This window comes from Choloepus didactylus, chromosome 6, assembly GCF_015220235.1.
Source record: "Choloepus didactylus isolate mChoDid1 chromosome 6, mChoDid1.pri, whole genome shotgun sequence".
In the NCBI taxonomy this organism is placed as follows: domain Eukaryota; kingdom Metazoa; phylum Chordata; class Mammalia; order Pilosa; family Megalonychidae; genus Choloepus; species Choloepus didactylus.
This window is the reverse complement of record NC_051312.1, coordinates 101,242,630-101,267,988: the sequence shown is the minus strand read 5'-3', so window position 1 is coordinate 101,267,988 and position 25,359 is coordinate 101,242,630. Positions and strand designations below refer to the sequence as shown.

The window sequence follows — 25,359 nt, the reverse complement described above, 5'->3', positions numbered from 1 at the left end:
GTTGATTTAATTCAGACCTATCAGATTTTGTTATTCAAAGAATTTTTCTCTAGTACCAACCAGAATATTTGCTGTCCTTGAGTAGTTCTTTGATATTAAGGTAACTATGTCAGTTTCCTGTCATCTTTGAAGGCAGAAGAGCCCAGTTTGTATAGATTTTTAAAGCAGTTTTACTTGGATATTTAATATGTTTTCAAAACTTCTCTTTTGGTTGGTTTTGGTACTTATGTTTATATGTATGTATATATTATTTAAAAAACAATCACCCAGAAATTGGTTAGAAGGGAAAGCTGATATTCTGAAAAAGGACACTATCTAAATAGAGAATGGCAAGCTACCTTAAAATCAATATTGATTCACATGTAAAATCTGAATTTGATAGGCTTAACTTACATAGCAACAATAAACTGTTGGTTATTCAAGTGAGTTTTTATAGGTGTTCTGTAAATGTCTGTTGAATGAATGGACATTTTCTCTTATTCTGGAAGGGTTATTTCTGTTTCAAGGTGGGAAAGGAAACAGGGATGATGAAACACTAGGGAAACACTGAATTTTTAGATTAATTTTATGAGCCTTGATAAAAATTGATCTGACTTGGGAAGGTTATTTTAATTAAAGATAGCTATCATCTTGAGATCTGGGAGTTACATTTCTAAAGATGATATGACAGTTTAAAGTAAATAAATACTTTTGAATTATTTCAGAATGAACTGTAGCCTTCAAATTAAGGTTAAGAAAGCACTTTGTTAATATCCTAATGATATGTCCTGACTATAGGATTTTGAATCTGCCCAAACTTACATACTTATTTTCTGCCTTATTGTGAATTGCTTTAGAAAAGGTTGGTAGAATTGACATGGACACTTAAGCAGTTTTAGCTTTTTTCCTTTTTTTTTTTTTAAATGTAGTATCTTTCCAAACTTGAAGGCTGAAAAGTTGTTTTTCTAAACAGATTAAACATTTTACAGAAGACTTAATGAGAAACAATATACTTAACATTTCAAGAAACTAAACCACGAAATTCTTAAATGTTTTGCCTGGATCCTGGATACATGTACGATTAATTCTAATAATGAAAAAAGTTTTTGCTTGTAATTGTTGAACTCATACAAAGGCAGATAGACTATTCCTATGGGAAAATAATTTTAAGTAATTTCAGTCTGTAAGAACTTTTCTACGTCGTTAGTAGAAGAAATTATTCCTTAGCAGTCTTTATGTGAATAGAAAATGTTGGGATACATTTAATCATGTTTTAGTTTTCTGTTTTAGGTTATTTTGCTTTATGCACTATTTCCATCAAGATTTTCCCCATGTCTTAACGTTCATCTTGCTGTATATAAGTGAAATTTTTAAGTGTTAGAAGTACAAATAAAGTGCAATGGGAGCCCAGGCAATAGCAATTAGGCCATTATTTTTCCAGAAGTATTTCATTACATATGGGGAAAGAAATGTGATCTTTACTATGAGCCCCTCAATTTAAGGAAGATTAAAGTCTGCCTTGACTTCTATATCAAGATATATAACTGAAGATTCTTTTAAGGCCAAAGTACTTTCAGTACTTCCTAATTCAGTCAACATACTGTTCATATCATACCTTTAAAATTAGACTAAAATAAATTAATACATCTTATATATAAAAAGCTTTTATAAGAATAGTATATTCCTAAAAGCATTTTGAAATTAAACATTTACCTAAGCACATTAAATTCTGACATTTATATCATGCTGATCATCAACAAAGCAAAGATGTGATATTTTCAGTAATCCCGATGTCTTGTTCTGTGCTTCTTTCATTTGCTAAAAACCAATGCTAATCATAGACCTGGTATTTTACTTAATTTAATTATCATACTTATAATAAGCACCACAGAGATGATGTTTATTCCCAATCAAAGATAGGTTGGTGATGAGGTAGCAGTAGAGTTAAAGGAAGATACAGTTTTCCTGCTTATATGAAAGACATTTAAGATTTCACCTAAAAATGAACATGAGAGAGAGAACACAAGCTTTCCTGTCCCCCTCATTGCATTATTAATGAACCTTTGATTTTTAAAAAAATGGTCTGGGCTCTAAACAAGCAGTGGGTTGAATACTAGTATCTGAGGAGACTTAAGTTTTTTGTTTTTTGTTTTTTTTTTTTAAATTCAGTTTTATTGAAATACATTCACACACCATACAATCATCCATGATATACAATCCACTGTCCACAGTATGATAACATAGTTATGCGTTCATCACCACAATCTATCTCTGAACATTTTCCTTACATCAGAAATAAGCAGAACAAGAATAAAAAATAAAAGTGAAAAAAGAACACCCAAATTATCCCCCCATCCCACCCCATTTGTCCTTTAGTTTTTATCCCCATTCCTCCACTCATCCATACACTAGATAAAGGGGGTGTGATCCACAAGGTCTTCACAATCACACTGTCACCCCTTGTAATCTACATTATTATATAATTGTCTTCAGGAGTCCAGACTGCTGGGTTGGAGTTTGGTAGTTTCAGGTATTTACTTCTAGCTATTCTAATACATTAAAGCCTAAGAGGTGTTATCTATATAGTGCATAAGAATGTCCACCAGAGTGACCTCTCGACTCCATTTGGAATCTCTCAGCCACTGAAACTATTTCGTCTCATTTTGCATCCCCCTTTTGATCAAGAAGATACTCTCAGTCCCACGATGCCGGGTCCACATTCATCCCCGGGAGTCATAGTGTGCGTTGCCAGGGAGATTTACACCCCTGGGAGTCGGGTCCCACATAGTGGGGAGGGCAGCAAGTTCACCTGTCGAGATGGCTTAGTTAGAGAGAGAGAGGGCCACATCTGAGCAACAAAGAGGTACTCAGGGGGAGACTCTTAGGCATCATTACATACAACTTTAGACTCTCCTTTGTGGTAATGAACTTCATAAGGGCAAGTCCCTTGCTCGAGGGCTCAGCACATCAAACCGCCAGTCCCAATGTTTATGACAACATCAACACCAGTCCAGGTGAGGATGTCCAACACATCCGCACCTTCCCCCAGATCCTCGGGGCTGGGGAGGGGGAGGCTGTAAATATGTTTTTTATTATCTGCAAGACTTAAGTTTTTATCACCCTGAAAACTTGGAGTTACAGGGATCTAAAAATATACAGTATTATGAGCTCTGTGCATTATTAGGTATTTTAGACATAATTTCAAAATTTAAATTCGGTGAAAAGGAATCATCCATTCTGAAGCTTAGTTTACTTTACCCTCAGCTGGCATGATGCACACAACACTTTGAAAGCATTCAGTTTTCTGAGTGTAAAAGCAGGTATCATGTATTTAGGACCTTAAGACTTTAATAATGACTGGTGTTCTTTCAATTCTTGTTTTAATTTTGGGAGGATTAGTTTTAAATGACTCTCGTGGAATATAAAAATAAACTTTGTAATGAGAAAAAATATTTTTAAAAAATTAAGGGATTTAGCGTAGAGTTGCCAGTTTAGGTAAAGTTTAAGATGGAATAGCTAGAACCTATTATTATATTTTAATGAATTTGTTTTTAACATTTGTAGTTTAATGTGACTTTGTCTATGAGTAGGTTAACTTCATTTAGATTACCTGATAACAATTAGATGACCTATAGTGATTTACTAAGTAAATTTGAAGCTGCTTTTCCTTATTGCTTGATCTAGCTGAGTATAGATGTGCTTGCACATGTTTATGGATATTCTTTAGAATGTTTCACATAATAGGAAATTATTGAAACTAGGTGCTTGGATAAAATAGTACCAATCAGTAAAATAGCTCATAACCTTTCCTGAACATGGTTTCTGTTCTTAGAAACCAATTGATCTGTTATAGGAATACATGTCCTTTTTATTGAGTGACTTCTCTCCTGAATTTTTTTTTTGTATGGAACTCTAAAGAGATGTGTAGTCTTATTTACTTGCTCCACAAAGTATAATGCACTTTAAAAACTCTGTGCCACTATTCAGTATTTAAAAACAATACTTTGAATCTAAGTGGTCAACTCTAAACTTAATACATTACCTTCATAGGCAAGCATTAGTTATGGTAGCCATTATTACATTTTTATTTTAGTACAAAATGTCAAGTCCTTGTATCTGACCATTTTCTGCTTTTTATTTCTGAATTAATTTTCCCAACTCCTTTTCTCCATAGTTCCATTTATTAGGGAGTAGAGAGGTGGGAAAGATGTTGAAAACCTGGTCATTTGAGCATGAATAGTATATCAGTGTATTTGGGTGCATATCTAGGATTTTATTTTGGGGTTGTGAATTGATCTTTCATAGGAGTACTTAATTCCAAGAAAGGTTCTCATCTGATACAAAAATTAAAGTTTTATTAAAAAGAATTTTGTTTTGTTTGAACCAATGATCACAGTATTTTCTTGATATGTCCCTTTTTCAAATGGTTGTATTTGGGTTTGTGGAACACTTGCCTTGAATTTACAGACTTTAAGGAAGCTGTGCCTATTTCAGTATTCTTGAATGAGAATTGAGAACTAACATAGGAATGTCTTCTCATTTTTAATTGTATTGTAAGAGAAACAATTATGACACTGTATTTTTACTGTTCTTTTTATTCCCTCCCCATTTACTTAACACCTTAAATCTTAAGAAGGTAGAATAAGAGGATTTTCCATTCTTAGAATGACCATTATCTTGAATTTGGTATAGGTACAGTGAATGTCTGATTCTAGAATAACTCTAAATACAAGATTTAATAATAGTACACATTTGCTACCATTCTAAGGAACACCTTTGTTATGCCTTCAGGAAAACATTTAAAGAATCTAAAACTCTTAGCTAGACCATAAAGCTGTTCCCAGTTTACTTAATAGCCAGTCTTTTGTCTCTGTTCTTGATTTTCTAAAATCCCTTTCCCTAGCATTAGATCTTATTTTCACCTTTACTTTTTATTTCCTACCTTTAAACCTATGCAAGAGTTACTGCACATGCTAGAAACAGCCTCTTGCCTCTAGTTTGCCATTATCCCTTTGTTTTTTGAAATTTTACTTACAACACACACATATCAATTGTTCACATCAATTGAGTAAACATAGCTTTGCCACCAAAGCCAAAACACTCCTGCCTTGGGCAGAGACAGTGGGTATAGAGTAGGTGGCTCTTTTATAGAAACATTTTAATTATTATTCCTTTTAAAGATGTCTCACTGTTGGCTTCCTGAAGTTGAAGAGCAGATCTGTCCTTATTGTGCTGCTATTATTATATGCACAAATATTTTTTCTAAGGATTAATTTTTAAATATATTAAATGCAGTTCTTCCAATCTTGATAATTTGGTATTTTTGCATTTAAGTTAATAAACATAATATAGCTACTACTTTTCACTTTGCGTCTTTTGATTAATTACAATACTAATTTATTTACTTCCTTTCTTCATTTTGCTGTAATGCACTTGGACTGCACAGATCCTTTCTCTGCTACTGTAGATGCTGTTGATGATGCCATTCCAAGCTTAAATCCTTTCCTCACAAAAAGTAGTGGTGATGTTCACCTTCCCATTTCTTCAGATGTATCCACTTTTACTACTAGGACACCTACTCATGAAATGTTTGTTGGTAAAGTACCATTTAACCTTTTTTTTCCAATTAATGTTTATACTGCCTAAGTATTTTTTACATAGCCATTAATTATTTTTAAAGCACCACAATAATTACTTTGGATTTTGATATCAAAATTGAAATAAACTAACATCAATAATGTATGAGGTTTTAAAGTTGATACTGCTGTCCCTAACTTTATTTAATGCAAGTTTTAGGGAAGAAATTTTCCTGTGAGTTTGAACTTACTTTTTAGTGTATTGTTCTGTGTGCTGTTCTGTATAATATGCTAACTGCCTAGCATGATGTACAGCATCCTGTTTATTAGTTCAGAAGAGTTGTTTGAGAGTATCCTTTCTTAAACTTGTGTGTTCATATGTGTGTTTTTCCTTCTGCTTGGGAGAGAGGGTGGTTATCACTTAATTTTTTAAAAATTGTTACATAGTACAATTTTAAGTTGTCTAAAATCCATACATATCTTCCGTCCCATTCTTTGAGGTCTTACTTCATCCTTAGACTGAAGAGAAAATGAAAAGTAGGGCATATGTGGTTAATGAAGCGGAGAAGCAACTTGACTTGAGTAATCTTTAATTGCAGCATAGGAATCCATACAAAGGCAAAATTTCACACTAGAGTTATAGAGGGATGAGTAAGTTAAGTATATTTTAAAGCTGAAATAAATGTTTCTTGAATCTGCTAAAGAGAAGCTAAATTCACTTAAAATATGGTGAAACTTTTTATTCAATTCAAAGAAATAGCTTAAGATGATGTGAATTTAAATTTTTGATTAAGTGGTAGCAGGGAGTCATCTATGTACTCTAAATAGATCAGGTGACTGCTCTGAGTATTTTGTTAGATATCTATGAGAGAGGGGGAGAGAAAGTGGGAGGCAGGTAGCTAGAAAGCATATAAGTTAATAGCAGCAATTCAAGTTCCAAGGCAGATGTTCTAGTTATATACGTCTCTAATCTAAAAGCACAAACCATCAATATGCACAAAGTATAGTAACTGATTGTAAGAATTCCTTTGTGTCATTGTAATACATTAAAAATTTTTATATAAAAATGGTTGAAATTAAATTCACCCTTTTGTTACTTTACTCTTCAGAAAATTTGTCCATTTTCTCAATTACCTGTACCTTATTTGCTAGGTAATGAGTGGTTTTCTGGATCTTTCCCTTTTTTTTTTTTTTAATAGGTTTATGTTGTCTTTATATTTACTGTGAATATAAACCAGTAAATGTTTAATAAATACAGATGAGAGTGTCTTTTTAAGTCAGTTGTCTTATTTTGGGATTATGAAACAGATTAGCCTTTGTTTCTGTCTCTATGCTATTTCCAGCTTTTAGGTCAGAGCAGGGCATAGATTTCACACTGTCAAATCTATATGCACTGAAGAGGGGCAGAATGGAGAGCAGAAAGCTTTCTTTAAGAACTAGAGGTTATACTACTTTACATTCAAACAGAAATAGAGTAAAAATGTATGGGAGCCATTGTGAGAGAGTTTATCATTTCAAGGAAGGGATATAACAAGAAGAATATACTATACGTATCATTTTCCTAACTTTTCTTAAGTTTAGGCCTGTGGGTAGGAGCAAGGGAAAGACTAGAAAGCAAAGCAAATTAGTAAATTTGATGGTCAAATATTCCAAGGTGGGAGGTGCATTTGAAGCTTAAATTCATAGAATTGGTGATTTAGAGTTTGTGAAGACCTCCAGAGAATGTTTGGTCCACCTCTCATCTCTTTTGCTGGTAAGAGAATACTATGGCTATTTTATGGATGGATCAGCTGATGTGCAGAAAAGTTAGGTCCAAGATAAGCCAGTTAGTGGGAACAAAGCCAGAGGGGGCAGACTTGTAACTTACCTCGTACAGTGTTCTTTCTCTTTTGCAGACTTTCATTTGATCCCTACATATTCTTTTTTCAGGGCGAAATAGTACAAATCAAAGTACAAAGTATACTTTATTTGAAAAATCTTTTAAGTTGTATCCTTAATAGGAGAAAAAAACTGTTGTTAAATACTTATTCTTTTACGGAAATGAGTACGGAGGAGAAAATAAAAACTGTTGATGTCAGCCAATTAGGCTTTACCCTAGAATAGGATCGGCACACTTTTTCTTAGAAAGTCAGATTATAAATATTTTTGTCTTGTCGTCCCACTGTCTCTGTTACAGCTGTTCACCTCTGCCATTACCATGTTAAAATAGATCATTGATAATATGTAAACATATGAACTTGGCTATATTCCAATATAACTTTATTTACAAAGATATGTGGCTGTAGCTTGCTGACCCCTGGCCTAAAAGAGGCTTTTAAATAAGAAATCTTTCAATCCAAGTTAAAAATTCCTGAGAAGTAGGATTGTGTAATAAAAAGTCTGATAATTTCCTACCCAAGGAAATAAGAACATACAAGGACCACGCAAGTTGTGCTGTTCTTACAGTAGATTATCGAATTAGCCCACTAGCCACATGTGGTCATTCAAACTTAAACTAAAATTAAAAATGCACTTCCTCACTTTTACTAGCCACGTTTCAAGTGCTTGAAGGCCACATATGACTGGGGGCCACCATATTGGATGGCACAGATTTATAGAACATTTCCATAATTGCAGAGTTCTTTTGACAGTGCTGCTCTAGAATAGTGGTTGGGAAACTTTTCCTATAAGTGACCAGATAGCAAATATTTTAGACTGTAGAGCCTCTGGTGTACAGTATGTTCTTTGGGGGGTGTGGGGGGGTGTTTTTGTTTTGTTTTTTAACAACCCTTTAAAAAATCCTTTTTTAACTCAGCCATATGAAAACAGGCCACAGGCTATAGTTCGCCAACCCCTGCTCTATAAGAATAAGAACAACCAAGTAAAGTTTAGGGAATAGTCATGAAGATACCCTCTGACTCTGTCAAAGGAAGACATTTATCTGATGGCCATCAAGAATTGCTCAGTATAATAGGCAGCTTGTTCTCATTGAAGCTGTAAGTATAATGAATTGTAAGTCAAGAATAATGGATTGTGGCCCCAGCTCTCCCATATCTGTGAACTTGTCTAGGCCTGCTTCCTCATCTGTAAAGGAAGACATTGAAAGATAGGTTAGTATTGGCTAAAAAGCCAACTACCTCATATTTCTTTTTCTAAAGAGATGTAGTATTGTTTTTTTTCTTAAATTTCATTGCCAATACAATATTTTTTTTTTTTAATATAATAGTCATGATGGAGTCTGAAGTTCTTTCTTTAGTAAGTTGTAATTTGAAGAATGTCCCTGTTTTTCTATTTTATTTGTGGTTTCTTTCAATTACTCCATCCTGCTTTTCCTATAACTTCCTCCTCATCTTTCTCATTTTTCTTTCTTTCTTTTTCTTGGTATGCTTTGTTGGATTCTTTTTGTGGCCCTCAAGCTTATCCTAATACTACTCTTATCTGCCATGAGCCCTCTATTGTAGCTGGTTTATTTGGAGGTAGGTAATGTTATCTCCAAAGTTTATTATTTTATTTATGCAGGAGATATTTTGATTGTTTTCCTTAGTATGAATTATTTTTAATTTGGTAAAAAAATATGTATACTTTCTTTTGAAGAGCTGACTATTTTTTGCCTAATTTTGTTTGCCTTGATTAAACATATGGTGGTTTTGTGAAAAAAGCCCACCATCTTCTTACTTTAACATATATATTCAGGACTTTAAATTGTTAGAAGAGCTTAAAACACTTGAATTTTATAAACTTACAAAATTTAAAGCTCTTTGTATAGATCTTATTAATAGTACAGTAGATAATTTTGACTTCAGTATTTGTGGCATGAGTATAAAGAGATTCTGTTGGGGAGAAGTGGGCTTTCCCAGCCTTGCTTAAAAGACCATCGAAATGGGAAGCAGTTTCCAGGAAGGCATGGCCAATTTGATATTTATCTATATCTCTCCAAATATATTCTAGGCCAGTTCAGCAGTAATAAGGGCACAAATAAGATCAGCATTTTTTTAATGCATTTTACTTGGTTACCTTAGTTAAATTATCATTAAAAACTAAGCTTGACATTTCTAAAGAATTGAGGTTTTTTTACTTTGGCCATCAAGAATTGTGTACTGTTAAATATATTTAACAACTGAGTTTACAAGGGCATTTGATGGGAAGAATATGGGCTTTTGGAGTTTAATGGACTTGAGTTTGAATTCTAGTCATACTACTCCCTTAACTGTGTGACTTAAACCAAGTATTTAACCTTTCTAAGCCTATCAGGATAGATTGGGTTATTAATCTTTCAGGACTGTCATGAGGCTTTACTTATGTAACTGTATAACATCTAGCACTGGCCTGACACATAAAACTAGTACTGAAACTACTACTGTTAAACACTATCTTATATGTATGGACTACTTCATATTTCTAATGTTCTTCTTATTAAAGTATAATTTGATCATCAATACAAGTTTAAACATCAAATATTTTTTGCATAGATTTTAATTTTTGCCCAGCTTTTGCTATGAAGAGCTAAAGAAGTTTATAAAGCTTAAATAGAATTGATGAATGGATATATTATTATAGCTATACTATTAAACACTTATTTTTCTACCTACTAGTTTATGTAAGGTGAAATACTGAGGATAAGCTTAAAACTCCTGATATGTTCTGGAATCAAGTAGTTTGAGGTTCAAGTCTTAGTCCTGCCACTTATTAGATCTTTGATTTTGCTTAAGTTGTTTAATCTCTCAGTTTCCTCATCTGTAAAAGGCGGATAATAATGATTATCTCGTAGAGTTGTCTTGAGGTATAAATAATATCCTGTTTGTAAAGCCTTGCATAGTGTTTAATAGAGTTTAACAAATGGTAGCAGTTTTTTCACATAACGTATGAAGCTTAATTTATTACTTAACCATTACCAAAATCCATTAATATCCCAACTGAATTTTTAAAATGTATTTGGAATGCCTTTCTTTCCCTTTCCCTCAACTTGTTAATCTTATATCTTATAGTTAATTTATTATTGTCCACTTGAGATTTGCCACACAGGGCAGTGATTTCAAAATGTTTATCTGTGAACTGATGCTGGACAGTGACAAAGTTTTTGCTGGGCTCTGGTGAAATGAGAGGTTAGGACATTGAAGTGATCATCATAGAGTTAAACTTAACTTAAAGAGCCTGTTCATCCTCCCATCCCCCCCCCAATCTAAAATTTCCATTTTGAAATGGTGGTATTAGATTTGTTTCTTTGTCTTAACTTTAAAAAAGTTAAAAGTCGGCATCCTTGACAGTCTCCCAGAAAGTGACTTAGAGGGCACAAGGCCGTTTAGTTGATGATGTACATTCAAATGATGATGCAAAACTCTTACCTTGGAAGTATGTGGGTTACAGGCATTCATGCATTATGTAAAAGATTGTTACTTTGAAAATAATAACTGCTTGCTTTCCTGATAGTTAATCAGTTAATGCAATTTATTAAAAATTCCCTTTTTAGTGTTTATCCTTTCTATGTAGAGTCTTTTTAAAACTTGAAATACTACCTCTGGATTACTCTACATCCTTACTAATCTTTTATGCTTTTAAGTGATAGTATTGTAATTTCACAGATTGGTGCCTTCAGAGGACCTTAGGAGATGGCCCTTCACTCTAAGGAAAGTGTAGTGAAGTTGTTTCTGTTAGTATTACTGTAAAGGATAGTCTTATCTCTATGATATTGATCTAATTCTAGAAAGCTCAGATAAAATAGAAGGAGAAAATAGTAATTTGATAGACTGCCCTAGTTATAAAGTTTTGTTCTGTGTATGTTCTAAAGGTAAATGATATTAAATAGCCAGTATTGTTACCAGAATGATTGAAAGAACAATATGTATACCTCTTAAACTATGAAGGTAGCATGAGCATATAATTGATTACAATAGATTTTTGTCTTTCTTGAGTAGAAAAATAGGTCTTTTGTAAGGAGTTTTGTAAAGAACTGGTAAATCCAGGGTGAAAATTTTAAACAGCCTGTACACTTTAAAATGTTTTAAAATTGGTAAGTCTATAATTGTAGAAACCTTTTGGTGAGTTGTCAGGAGATTTATATGCTAAATTATTGTTTGGGTATGTACTATTAAAAAAAATAGTGTTTGTGGTTTGTCATATTACCAGTGTCTTTAAGAGAATTAAGCAATTGTGGAACAAAGTCAACTTGTACATTCTCAAAAAATTTATGCCCTACTATGAAATATTCATTATATAATATAAAATGGTACTTTTTAAAAATTTTAGTTTATTTAGGAAAAATATGAATAATTATTGAACTTAGACACATGCTTATACTTTCTTATTGTTTCCAGTTTTTACAGGTAAAATTAAACACTTAAATTCTTTTAATAGATGAAAATCCATCATAGTAAAGTAGTCACTTATATGACTTAATAGCTTTTACAGCAGCAAAATATAACTCAGTCCCCACCTAGATAAAGTAATATTTTTGATGGCCAGTACAGATCCCTTTTAAAAGACTCTGCATAAAAAGGCTCACTCTTGGCACAACTATTAGCTTTTGTAAGTTGTTGTTAATAATGAATCAGTTTCTGACCCCTTTTTGAGAACTTTCTTGGACTTCTCACCAAATCTTGTCCTGTTTTATTACAGTTTTCTTTAAGGTCAATCTGGTATAACGACATCATTTTACTTCTTTATATTCTGATGCTGTACATTAAGAATTCAGAGTGGGATTCTGACAAACAGGTTCTTTTAGCAGACAGTTGGCAGGAAAAGTGAGAGAACTTATGTTTAGGAGTTAATAAGTTTAACTTCATAGGATGGTATATGGGAACTCTTATTTTTTATACATGATTTTTCTGTAAACATACAACTTCTCTAATTTAAAAATGTAAAAAAGTTTAACTTCTCTCTAATGGTATAATTGCTAATCTTCTAATATCAGGTTTATTTTTGTTTTGTTTGTATTTTTACATATTCTGACTTCATAGAATTTAAAAATGGAAGGGACCTTAGGAGCCATTTATTACAACTTTCCACAAGGTGAAAAAACCCCTTCTTTGTGATCCTTGCTAGACTGTTTCCTACTTGGAGATATATACTCAGTGATTAAAAGCTTCTCAAGTCATGTGACAGCCCTAATATTTTCGGATGATTCTGATTATTATTTTCAGACCCTGGGATTCAGAACCTCACCTCACAAAAATGAAAATCTCATGCAATTGAAAATCTTACACTTGTTACCTCAGCATAGGCTGGTCTCAAAGACATGAGCTTGATTCTCTTTGCTTAAGGCCACTGGTGTTAGTGTAATGTGGGCAGGAAACAATTAGGTTACCTTTTTATGTTCTGGTGTTTCAGGCTCGAGTTGGGCAAATTCGCATGTTTTATTGTATACTTATCAGCCCTGCTGTTGAAAGTAGAAAGTTGCAGTTAGAAGATGGTTGGCAGTTAAAAGTGATATGCCTGGTTTTTTCTTTGATGTTCTACAAGGACCTAGACATAAAGTAGACGTAAGATTTAGTGAGTTGTAACTTTCAGAATCCTGACACTTCTCAAATGAACTTAAACCGTATAGCTTTTGATTAACCTTTAGAGAAAGGAAGAAATGGAGGGTGGGTGGATAGAGAGAGGGAGACTTTATCTTGGGGATACTAAGTAGGTTGTGTTTTTTAAAACACCCTAGAAAACTTATTAAAGAATTGAGGTTTTTTTTCCATTTTGGTTTTCTCAGGATTCTCTCCTTCTCCAGTTGCACAGCCACATCCTTCAGCTGGCCTTAATGTTGACTTTGAATCTGTATTTGGAAATAAATCTACAAACGTTATTGTAGATTCTGGGGGTAAGAATGTTTTATTTAAAAATTATTTTTTTAGTAACAGAACTCTTATGTTCTAATTTTGATTCTGTGTAAGGAATAATAATGTACTTTGAACATGTATAAGTAGATTAAATTAGGGTAGCCAAAGGAATTGTCCTCTCCCTTCTCCAACTATTGAAAGAGAACGTCAAGGGACTATTAACTCTTACCCTTTCCTTAGTGGCAGTTTTGACTCTGGGAAGATTTTGTTTCTCCCAGAACTAAATAAGAGGAGGAGATTTTGCTAAGGAATTAGAATGCTAAATTACTTGTGATTGTGTATAGAATATTGTGCCTTTTTAGTCACAATATTCACCAAAATGAATAATAACCTCACTGTATTTTAAAGTATTAAGTTAGCTGTTTTTGAAAACTAGGAAAGTATAACCTGTGGTACCTTGACTTATTTAATCTTTATATAAACAACTAGAATGTATTACATATCAGAACTGTGGATAAAGGGGCTTTTACAGGATTATTTCTTATTATAGTATGCTTGTTCATTTGTCTCAAAAGAACTTTATAAATCTGCAGAGCCAAGTTTCCACTTAACTGTTTCCATTTAATATTGTATTAGTTTGAAGTTTACAAAGATTGATTTCCTATAAAATTTTGACACTCAGTAATTCTATTATTATTGCCTTTGATTTTGGTTAGTAATTAAATTTGCCATCTAAATAGACTATATTGAAGTGTTCTTAATTTCATAACATAATGAGTTATTGAAAAAGAAAGAAGCAAGCTGGTAAAGACTGTGCACATACTGAGAATTTATTTTTTCCTGAAGATTAGTAGGTTTATAATTATGCTTCTTGATGCATTTTATTTTTTGCCTTTTAAATTTGTCTTGCTTGGGAAAATGGTAAAGGAAATAGAGTCCAACCATTCATATTTTGTAAACCATCGTTTTTCTTTTTCAAACTCTGAACCTAGTTACTAGATCATGCTAATAAGTTCCTTAGAGGACTGATTGGATTTGCTTTTACTTTTGCCTTCTACCTTCTGGTAAAGAACCTTAAGGAATTTTATTTTATTTCCATTTTCAGGCAATATTCTAGTTTACTAGATGGTTTTATGCAATTGGAAAGTAGTTAAGAGTTTCTGTGTATAATTTAGGTTAGCTCTTTTTAGACAGAAGAAAAGAGATAATAGAATGGTTTGTTTTCACTTACTTGTAATGTGCTATTTCACATTACCTTATATTCTTCACTTTGAAGAGTATAAAAAGATCTATAAAATATTATTTCTTTAAGTAAAGGGAACTTTTAAAAAAAGTTACAGAAGTGTTTTTGTTTTTGTTTTTGTTTTTAATCTGTATTGCCTCAGTTACAAGTGAGTCTTCAGAAAATTTTTCTGGGTAAGATTGAGAATCATATTACATTCCCTTCTCTTTCATGACTTAAGAATGGGTTACTTGAATGTTTCTCTCATCTTACCCTTTAACTTTAATGTATTTTGTCATGAGGTAAGACGTAAGTGATTTATGTCAAAGTGAATATAGGCTTCTCAAATCAGTTCAGTATGAAATGGATAATTTCTCCTTTTTTCTTTTAAGATCATTTACTAGTACCCATTTTTTGGAGGACTTTTTTTTCCAGTGAACAGACAAGGAGAAAAGGCAGAGACCCCTTTTAGAAAGCTGTAGCACCACAAAGTTCCTTACAAATCCTGTTTCGTCTGTTTGTAACTTTAAGGCTTTGATGAATTAGGTGGACTTCTCAAACCAACAGTGGCCTCTCAGAACCAGAGTCTTCCTGTTGCCAAACTCCCACCTAACAAGTTAGTATCTGATGACTTGGATTCATCCTTAGCCAACCTTGTGGGCAGTAAGTATTCTTTGGATTTTTTTCTTCTTTAAAAGAAGTTGTTTTATAAAAAGGAGTCTAGTTTTAAATTACTTTCTTTTTCACCTGTCCTAGATCTTGGCATTGGAAATGGAACCACTAAGAAGTAAGTGTTTTATTTGTATTCTTTCTCCATGTGTCACTTAGAGCTCTATTTGACTTTCATCTTGAAAGTATATATAGAGATGGAAAGTCTGAACCTTTAATGTTTTGTTCCATCTAAGTATGTAGTAAAAAAAGGTTTATAACTGGAGATGTTTAATATTTTCACTTTATGTTTATCTGAAGTGATGTAAATTGGAGTCAGCCAGGTGAAAAAAAGTTAACTGGAGGATCTAACTGGCAACCAAAAGTTGCACCAACAACTGCTTGGAATGCTGCAACAATGGTGAGTCTGAAAAGCTCATGATATACTAACACATGAATAATTAAGTTAAATGTGTGACATCAAAACATTTTAAAAGTGATAGGCATAAATGGGAAAATTGCTATTGAATTTTGGAATTATAAGCAATTTGTATTCTTAAAGAAAGCTGGTTGACTACAGTTGTCAGGTACATTTTAGTAGCTAATATTTATTTAGTGATTACTTTGTGCCAGGCATCATTCTACTAAATAATATATGGTATTGTTTTATATAATCCTCGGATTAACCCTATGTGATAGTAATTATTACTATCCCCATTCTATAGAGTACTTAAGTAGTATGCTCATAGACACAGAGTTCTTAAGTGATTGGGTGTGTTTAAAGCTCAGGCAGCATAATTTATAATCTACTCCATACCATTGGTCTAAACGTTATTAATTACTTGTTTAGAATATAAAATCTTAAAAGACATTTTTATCTTGCCATTGATAAAGGAACTATACTTGCTTATTAATATTTTCATATAATTTATATTTGCTGATTCATTAGTTAGCATCTAGTACTGAAGAGGTTCTAGTCAGGATTTTAATTGCTTTAAAACATGGTTGGCCCAGAGTAGCCTTGCAGCGGTGCCCTTTATCCTTGGCCAGTGTTATTTTGCCAATCCAGCAAGTCTCCCTGGGTCAGAGAGAGCCCATTTCTTCTCTTAAAAAAATTTGAAATGTATCTTCTTTTAATAATGTGCTAGTAGCAGTATTTTGATTACACAGACCACACATTTTAGCCTCCTTGTTGTTAGAGACCTCCATTGTCCTTGGTAAGGCCATTTTTTTTGTTAAATCTTTTTCAGAGCGTTGTCTTTTTTTTCTGTGGGTTAATCATGTGTAGGACTGGCTAAAAATGGTATGCTGATAAAATTTTGTGCTACATTTTCTAAAGAGTTTTATTAGCTTCAGACTTCATAAATGGAAAATATTGAGATTTAGCCACCTTTTAAGGCAGTAATTTTTCACTGATAGCAGTCATTACCAATGCTAATAATAAAAACTTGCATTTAAATAGTTTACATATGCACATGCATCTTGAACCTGTAAATGGTATATTCTTGAGGTCATTTGAGCATGTATCATTATCCCAACTTTAAGGATGAAATTATGTGATTATTTTTTTCAAGAGCAAAGCAGTTAATATATAGCAGATTTAAATTGAAATTCATCCCTTCTATCTCTGAATCCAGTATTTTCCCCACTGTAACACACCTCACAGACAAGGATGGTAGATAGGTAGTGGAGTTTTATAGTCTTAAATGTTAATTATACATTGATAATGTATGAGGAATGAGATAAATACATATGCTAATATGAAAATACAATGAATGTTTTCTTATTTTATAGTAAATTAACATTCATGTGAAATACTAGTTCATAGACAGCACTCAAGTTAAGATTGACTGCTAGAATATAGTAGGCATCATACCATGTAGAATTTATATGTTGATGATGTAATAGCAGTATATGGTGCTGTGTTTTATTTGGCAGTGTCGATCATCTCTTAAGGATTTTATTAATATATTTGTATATATTGTATTATAAAGGATCTCTTCTTAATGGTTTAGGGCTGATAATGTGATTTACTAAACTGCTGCTTCTGACATTTCTTTACATTTCTAACTTTTTAATTAATCCTTAAACATTTTCAAGGTTTTTAAATGTGGTGTTTTGTGTGTGCGTGTGTTTGTGTGTCTGTGTTAGTTTAAAACAAATTGGGATTTTATTAAAAAATATAGTGATGTTATATTACGAATTTATTTTAATAAATTTACTGCTTGCTTTTTTCCTGTCGTGGACATTATCTGTTGCAAACGTATTTATGGTTTACACTAAATTTTGCATTGTTGATATGACTGATTTTAAGTTTTAATGACACTTGTAATCAGTAAACTATAATTTGTATAAGTGGATGAAGCCAAAGATGGTATTTCCCTTGTCAACCTTGATAGTGTTTTAGTACAGATATTCTGTAGATACTGGAATTACAAGGGACTTAGGTATTTAGTGAATGTACGTGTGAACTAAAATGCTGTTTGTATTTTTGTTGTGTAAGTACTTGTTCTAATCCAGTGTTATTGCATTATGTAATTGTTCTCCCTGGGAAAAACAGAATGGCATGCATTTTCCACCATACGTAAGTGACCAAAAGCTAGCCTTTTTGCTATAAATTGGCATGCTATTAACCACTGCTGTAGCAGAATCTCATAACCTTCCAGCTATTACTTGTTTTCACATTCAGATTTCCAATGTGTCAAAAATTCTTCCTAGCATCTACTGATTTCATGGGTGTGTTGCAGAATTGATTCTGATGGTAGCATGGAAAATATCAATTTTTTTCTCGCTTAACATTCTGCCATTTTCTGCCAGATGGCTGGGTGTCTGTGTGTGTATCTGTGCTGCCACTATGCACTTGATGACTTCTGAATGAAGGGAAATGTTGATTGTGGTAATGTTTAAAATAACAGCTGCATGAAATCTTACAGGCTTCTGCTGTACTTGGCAGTTTGTCTACTGCTCTTGCAGATCTTGATTTTTAATTAGGGAGAGACCAATAAGTCTTATTTGCTCACTCAAATACTAAACTTTTAACTATTCATGTTAGTGTTATTTTTTAAAAGTTATGCTTCACTTAACTTCTTCATGCATATGTTCAAATTTTGTGTTTCAGCAGTGTTATTGGTCTTTCACCTGTATTCAGTTTCAGTTTTTATTATAACACACAGAAGGAATATTGTTAAGACAGCAGATATCTCTAAAATGATTCTGTGCTCTAATTATATATTTATACAGCATGAGTTAAAGTGGAGGAGGAAGGGACCTTAAACTTTCTTAGTGATAGATGCGTCCTTTTTAATATTTAAACCAAGACTGCTTTAACTACTTCACATGAAACATAAACTTAAAAATTTATTTTTCCTCCAAATTGGTGCTTTAGAGAAGATAGTTTAAATATGATGGAATAAATCAGAAGGAAAGCTAACATACGAGCTTGTTTTATGAGAACTGTGGTTCATAGAAATAGTTATACTCTATAGTTGTTTGAAATCTTTGAGATTCTTTGAAAAGAGTGAGTAAGGTCCTGAGAAACTTAAGTTTTTGGAAGACCAGGTTATTAATTGATTTGGGATCTTTCCTTTTTTTCCTTTGAGTGCTAAAGAAGTGCAGTACCTAGGAAAATATTTGGCATTATTACTTTTTCTAGGTACATATTTTTTATGATAGATTTTAAATCTTAGGAATTTAATCATTTTTTTAAAATCCGAATATTTTTAAAGCTGTAAAAGCACACTGAAATCTTAGATCGCTGTTTTACTTAAGTTTAGGTGGTATTTTCCCCTTCTAATAATTCTTGCTTTTCTGCTAATTTCAAGACACTTTTTTTCATTGGGCATTAATTGACACAGTTATTAATGATCACAATTACCATTTAATCACGGCTGTCTTAGCAGTTCTTTTTAGTGGCACTACAGCTAATGATTCCTTAAATTCAGGTGACACACATAAGTTATAGTTTGTTTATTTTTTCTTTCACCATGTCAGGCACCCCCTGTAATGGCCTATCCTGCTACCACACCAACAGGCATGATAGGATATGGAATCGTAAGTATTTTTCCAGGTACAGCTTTTTGAAAATAGGCTCATTCATGTTTAACATGTTTTTATTACAAGCTCAACTGAAAGAAGAACTTAGTGTTCCACATACCCCTATTGCTTAACACCTTCCCTGGTATCATAGTAATGGTTCCATAAATATTTCTAGAATTGTCATTATAGAACAAATACCACTTTTTTAAAATGTTCACAATATTTCTTGGCTTATTATTTTCCTTATAACTTTGCGAGGCATTTTATACTTCATTACAAAGTCACTGAAGTATTAATGTTAACTCTGAGCCCTTGGTGTTGTGACCTTAAATTAAATGCCATTGAAGTCTTAAAACCTTACTGTAGGGGAAATGAGGGTTTAACACTTCTGGAATTGTCTTGGAGTAAATTTGGTCTGGTAAAAGCTAGAGAAATTTTCTCTTGACAATGATTATTATCATACAAAAACACCCTTTTAACCTTTAGGCTGCCCACAATCCACATTCTAGACTGCCTTACTCTCCCAACTCTCTCAATATAAACTCACTTAGATAAGTAGTAGGGGTAGTGGCTTCAACCCACTGGTACATCTTTGAGGAACTGTTGCTGATAGAAGGCAATACTAAGTACCATGGTGTTGCTACTATGGCTATGTTGCTACTTCTTCATGTACATTGTATGGAAGTGGCTCATTTCATACATGTGAAGAAGTTTCACAACTTTTGGATTGATGGTTATTGCCTTAAAAAGGGAGTCTGTGCATAAAATCTCAGGCCATAAACTTAAAGTGGACCTCACATCTGTTTTCAAGTTTAATTTGCTAGGGAAGGTCTAACAGTGGTGGTAGGGCCACTCATCAGCTTGGGAAAAATGAATTGTATTGAAAAGGAAAATGAGGCGCATTATAAAGAGATTAAATCAGATTATTTGTAGTCTTGTCCTAAAAATAACTTAAGCATTATAAATGAAGACACATATCTAAAATTTAAGATTATATGAACCATTCTTGTTGGAATTGAAGAGATTTGGAAATTGCAGAATTATTACCATCCGTATTTTCTGCTTTCCTTGTTATCCTGAAGATGAGTTCAGAGCTTTCTGTGTCTTTGGCCAGAAATTACAAATAATTACCTAAATGGCCAGTATAATTTTGGAATAGCAGGAGTCTACTTGAAAGATTAATTAGAATTTCTAGAAAGATAAGATTTTAGAGTGCTGCATTTTAACCAAAATAATGTAGTGTCTTTGTATGCTCTGTTTTCACTCTAAATATTGTCACTTATTATGTTAATTTTATCCCATGGAGTAGTGATTTTTAAAAAAATAGATAATTGATTAGGATTCTGTTTTGTTACTCAAGAATGAAATAACCTCTTTGTGTGTAATCTAAGGCCCCTTCTTGAATCTCCTTCCAAGTGGCTGAAATAAAATGAAAGAGCCATAGAGAATAAACTTCTTCAAAGAATCAGTTATCTTCAGTTGTGATCACTTGCATAATGGGATAAAAACTTGATTCAATATACAAAGGCAATTTACTTTGAAATGTCTTAGCAGTTTTGTAGTTTCAAGTTTTCTCTATATCCAGAGCTGGCAGATTTGGAAATTTTTGAAGTATTGGATCTAAACATTTTTGTTTGTTGTACTGTAGTAAAGTTTAAATTTTACAACTCATTGAATAGAAACACTTATTGGGCTTCATTTCATCTTTTTTTAAAATGAGCATGTTAAAGACTTTCCTTTAAAAATATTTTAAAGAAAATTTGTAGCTGTCAGTTTTATTTGTAGTCTGAGGAATTTTCCCTTTGAGTCAAAGCAAAGATGCTTAGTACTTTTCATCCTGTTGTCCTTCTTGTTTTCTTATTCATAATAAGTAAGATATGAGTCAAAATCCTTTAACTTGATATTCTTCTTTTTTTTCTAGCCTCCTCAAATGGGAAGTGTACCAGTAATGACACAACCAACTTTAATATACAGCCAGCCTGTCATGAGACCACCAAACCCCTTTGGCCCTGTATCAGGAGCACAGGTATTGCATTCTATATGTAACTTTTAATATGCTTGATTTGAAAGGGATATAATATTAAAAATCCTTTTATACAACTTGAGAAATAAGTTATGTGCGTTTCCCCCTTTGTGGATGTTACTTGCTTCATATCTTATATAAAAGGTTTTAGGATTACTGATTATTGGTGGAAAAGAAGAAGCCAATTACAGATATTAATGATGGAAAACTCCTGATAACATATCATTGGTGATCCAGAGGACAGTTTGTCTGAGTTAAGAAACCTGCTTTCTGTTCGTTGTTCTGGTATGCCACCCTTTGTAAACGCTAGAAACCATTAACTCAAAACTCCAGTTCCTTTCCTAATGGTTTGAATGATGCTATAACAGGGGTGTTGCCCATGAAATATTTGTAAAACTTTCTGCAAGTCTCCAGAAAGTTGTGGATGTTAGTTTTTCATTAAATAGCGTCCTGTTAGAAACATTGGGACTGGCAGTTTGATGTGCCGAGCCCTCTATCATGGGACTTGCCCTTACGAAGCTCGTTACTGCAAAGGAGAGGCTAAACTTGCATATAATTGTGCCTAAGAGTCTCCCCTGAGTACCTCTTTGTTGCTCAGATGTGGCCATCTCTCTAACTGAGCCACCTCGGCAGGTGAACTCGCTGCCCTCCCCGCTATGTGTGACCCGACTCCCAGGGGTGTAAATCTCCCTGGCAATGCAGGATATGACTCCCAGGGATGAATCTGGACCCAGCATCGTGGGATTGAGAATATCTTCTTGACCAAAAGGGGGATGCAAAATGAGACAAAATAATTTCAGTGGCTGAGAGATTTCAAATGGAGTTCAGAGGTCACTCTGGTGGACATTCTTATGCACTATATAGATGACACCTCTTGGGTTTTAATGTATTGGAATAGCTAGAAGTAAATACCTGAAACTACCAAACTCCAACCCAGTAGTCTGGACTCCTGAAGATGACTGTATAATAATGTAGATTACAAGGGGTGACAGTGTGATTGTGAAAACCTTGTGGATCACACTCCCTATATCTAGTGTATGGATGGATGAGTAGAAAAATGGGGATAAAAACTAAATGACAAATAGGGTGGAATGGGGGGGGTGGTTTGAGTGTTCTTTTATTCTTTTTATTTTTTATTCTTATTCTGATTCTTCCTGATGTAAGGAAAATGTTCAGAAATAGATTGTGGTGATGAATGCATAACTATATGATAGTACTGTGAATAGCTGATTGTATACGATTGTATACGATTGTATGGTATGTGAATATATTTCAATAAAACTGAATTTTAAAAAAAGTAATAATTTCCTCTTATAGGATTGTTTTAAAAAACAGTATAAAAGGCAGCAAAAAAAGATTGAGTAACCTAATACATTTAAATATATCATGCCACTGCCTTCTTGCCTCCATAGTGGCTGCTGAGTAGTCACTACTTAGTCTTATGCTGTTTCCTTTGTATGTGGTGAATTGCTTTTCTCTTGCTGCTTTCAGAACTTGCTCCTTCTCTTCCGTGTTTGACAGTGTGATCAGAATATGTCTCGGAGTGGGTTTATTTGGATTTATTCTATTTGGAGTTCGCTGAGCATTTATGATTTGTGTATTTATGTTGTTTAGAAGATTTGGGAAGTTTTCCCCAACAATTTCTTTGAATACTCTTCCTAGACCTTTACCCTTTTCTTCCCCTTCTGGAACACCAATGAGTCTTATATTAGGACGTTTTATATTATCTATCATATCCCTGAGGTCCGTTTCAATTTTTTCAATTTTTTTCCCCATTCTTTCTTTTATGCTTTCATTTTCCATTCTGTCATCTTCCAGGTCACTGATTCGTTGTTCAACTTCCTCTAGTCTTGTACTATGAGTGTCCAGAATCTTTTTAATTTGGTCAACGGTTTCTTTAATTTCCATAAGATCATCTATTTTTTTATTTAGTCTTGCAATGTCTTCTTTATGCTCTTCTAGGGTCTTCTTGATATCCTTTGTATTCTGTACTATGGTCTCATTGTTCATCTTTAGTTCTTTGAGTAGCTGCTCCAGGTGCTGTGTCTCTTCTGATCTTTTGATTTGGGTGCTTGGGCTTGGGTTATCCATATCGTCTGGTTTTTTCGTATGCTTTATAATTTTCCGTTGTTTTTGGCCTCTTGGCATTTGCTGAACTTGATAGGGTTCTTTTAGGATGTGTAGACCAATTGAAGTCCTTATCTCTAATTTATCAGATCTACAGCTTCGTGGAGTACACTTTCTCTAACTAACCAGCAGGTGGCGTCCACGAGCCACCTGTTCTCCACAAGCCAGTTCTCCCCTGCTCTGCTTTTGTGGTGAGTGGGGTAGTGAGTCTTGTGGGGTCCAATTGGTGTACCAAGCTTGCGTGTGTAGTTGGTGTTGCCCGCCCTGTATATGGGGCGTGTTTCTGGGCGGTCAGAGAGTGGGGGGTGGCTCTAACAATCAAATCTCCCTGGTGATCCTGGAGTTTTAAAGCTGCTGCAATAGTCTAATCCTTCAGTTCAGTCCTGCCACAGTTTGTCTCTGCCACTGACCCGCAAGTCCTTGGTATTGGCGTATGGCTCCTGAGACTTGTAAGTGGGTCCCTCTTCCAGAACCCCAGGGTGGTTCTGGGCTGCTGGCCTGTGTAGGGAGGCTCCCAGTCTGCTGAAATGATGGCTGAATGGGGCTTTGTTAATTCACACTGCTCCACCTTCCTAACTCTGGGACAATCAGCTGAGGTTGCAGGGAAGGCTAATGTCCACGCCCAGTTTTGTGGAGTGTGCCTGTTATTTGAAGCACTTAAGTCACACTGGGTTATGTGGGGCAGCTCTGGGCTATGGGGCTGGCAGTGGGCAGGAGTGTTTCCTGTCCACCAGGATGGTGGCTGTGAGCGGACACCCCCCTTTTCTTGGGAAGTTGTGGTGTTTAGTGAAATTTCTCAGCCACTGGATTATTGCCTTTTGTCTCAGAGCTCTCTTAGTTCTGCTCTTGTCTTGACCTGCCCAAATTGCAAGTCTTTGAAGCTTTCTGTATTGGGCTTCTTAGAGTAATTGTTTTACAAAAAGAAAAAAGGATTTAAAAAAAAAAAAAAAAAAAAAAGGCCCTCCTCACAGATCTAATGGGTTATTGAAATGCTAAGAGACAAAGCAATTTAGGGCCATTAAGGAAAGTTCCACAGGGCAGAGAGATCAGCTTTTCTTCGGGATTTGCATATGAGCCTGAGGGCCTGAGCTCTGCCCTTCCCCTTTCTATGTTCACCAGAACTCCAAAAATCCTCCGCTTTTATTTTGGAGTTTTTCGTGCTGTTTTTTTCTATATCTGTCTCCTCTCTGCTGGGCTGGCTGCTCTCAGATTCTCTGGTGTCTGGTCTCAGTCTATCTGTGGTTGGAGTTTGGATCAGTAGAATGAGTTTCCGATAAGGGCTGCCACTGCAGTTCTCCCTTCTCCTTCCCGGAGCTGACAGCCCCTCCTCCCACGGGACTCAGCCTGGCAGGGAGGGGCGCGGGTCCCCTGGCCGCAAAAACTTACAGATTTCGCTGATATCAGCAGTTTGACGTTTTCATGAGTGTTGTATGAAGTATGCCCAAAGTCAGATTGCTCTGTGGTGTCCAGTCCACGCAGTTCCTGGCTTTCTACCTACTTTCCTGGAGGAGTAACTAAAACATACAGCTCACCAGTCCGCCATCTTGCCCCCCCCACCCTTAATACATTTAAACAATATTCAGTCTTTGTTTTTTCATCCCATTGTTGGCATTAGAAGAAATTGATTTTTTTTTTTTTTTTTTTTTAATATTTTGCTCATTATGGTTAGGAGAAGAGATGTGAAATGACTTTTTTACTTCTCTGGTGGCATACCATGGAATGAGACCCTCTGAAGTGATGAGATGGCTTATCCTTTGGCAGTGACTTTGCTTATATTATTTGACGGTTAGAAATAGATAATTAGTTGTCATTGTTAAAGCACACCTTCTTTTCTTAATTGCTTCTGATGCCAACTGATTAGTTACTTTACATACTTAAAGCTTGCTTAAAAACATTTGCAAAGCTGTTGGTAACGGACTTGTTATTCCTTTTCCACTTGAATGTATATAGTATTTATATTTGCTAATGCATATAGTTTACATTGCCAAAATTATTTTATATTGATCC

General features: G+C 34.1%; 1 protein-coding gene across 15 annotated transcripts in view; it reads left to right on the top strand.

Annotated features, from left to right (window-relative positions):
• PICALM (phosphatidylinositol binding clathrin assembly protein) overlaps positions 1-25,359 on the top strand; it is a 147,957-nt gene that overhangs the window by 110,226 nt on the left and 12,372 nt on the right. For 2 of the 15 annotated variants that reach the window (XM_037840951.1, XM_037840958.1), the window contains exons 13-21: positions 5,426-5,575; positions 8,951-9,010; positions 13,231-13,338; positions 15,051-15,182; positions 15,276-15,306; positions 15,489-15,588; positions 17,728-17,751; positions 19,158-19,217; positions 21,124-21,228. In XM_037840951.1, coding sequence (XP_037696879.1) covers positions 5,426-5,575; positions 8,951-9,010; positions 13,231-13,338; positions 15,051-15,182; positions 15,276-15,306; positions 15,489-15,588; positions 17,728-17,751; positions 19,158-19,217; positions 21,124-21,228 — 770 coding nt within the window. The remainder of the gene's footprint in view (positions 1-5,425; positions 5,576-8,950; positions 9,011-13,230; positions 13,339-15,050; positions 15,183-15,275; positions 15,307-15,488; positions 15,589-17,727; positions 17,752-19,157; positions 19,218-21,123; positions 21,229-25,359) is intronic. The other 13 variants (XM_037840954.1, XM_037840953.1, XM_037840957.1 and 10 more) reach the window with 13 other exon arrangements.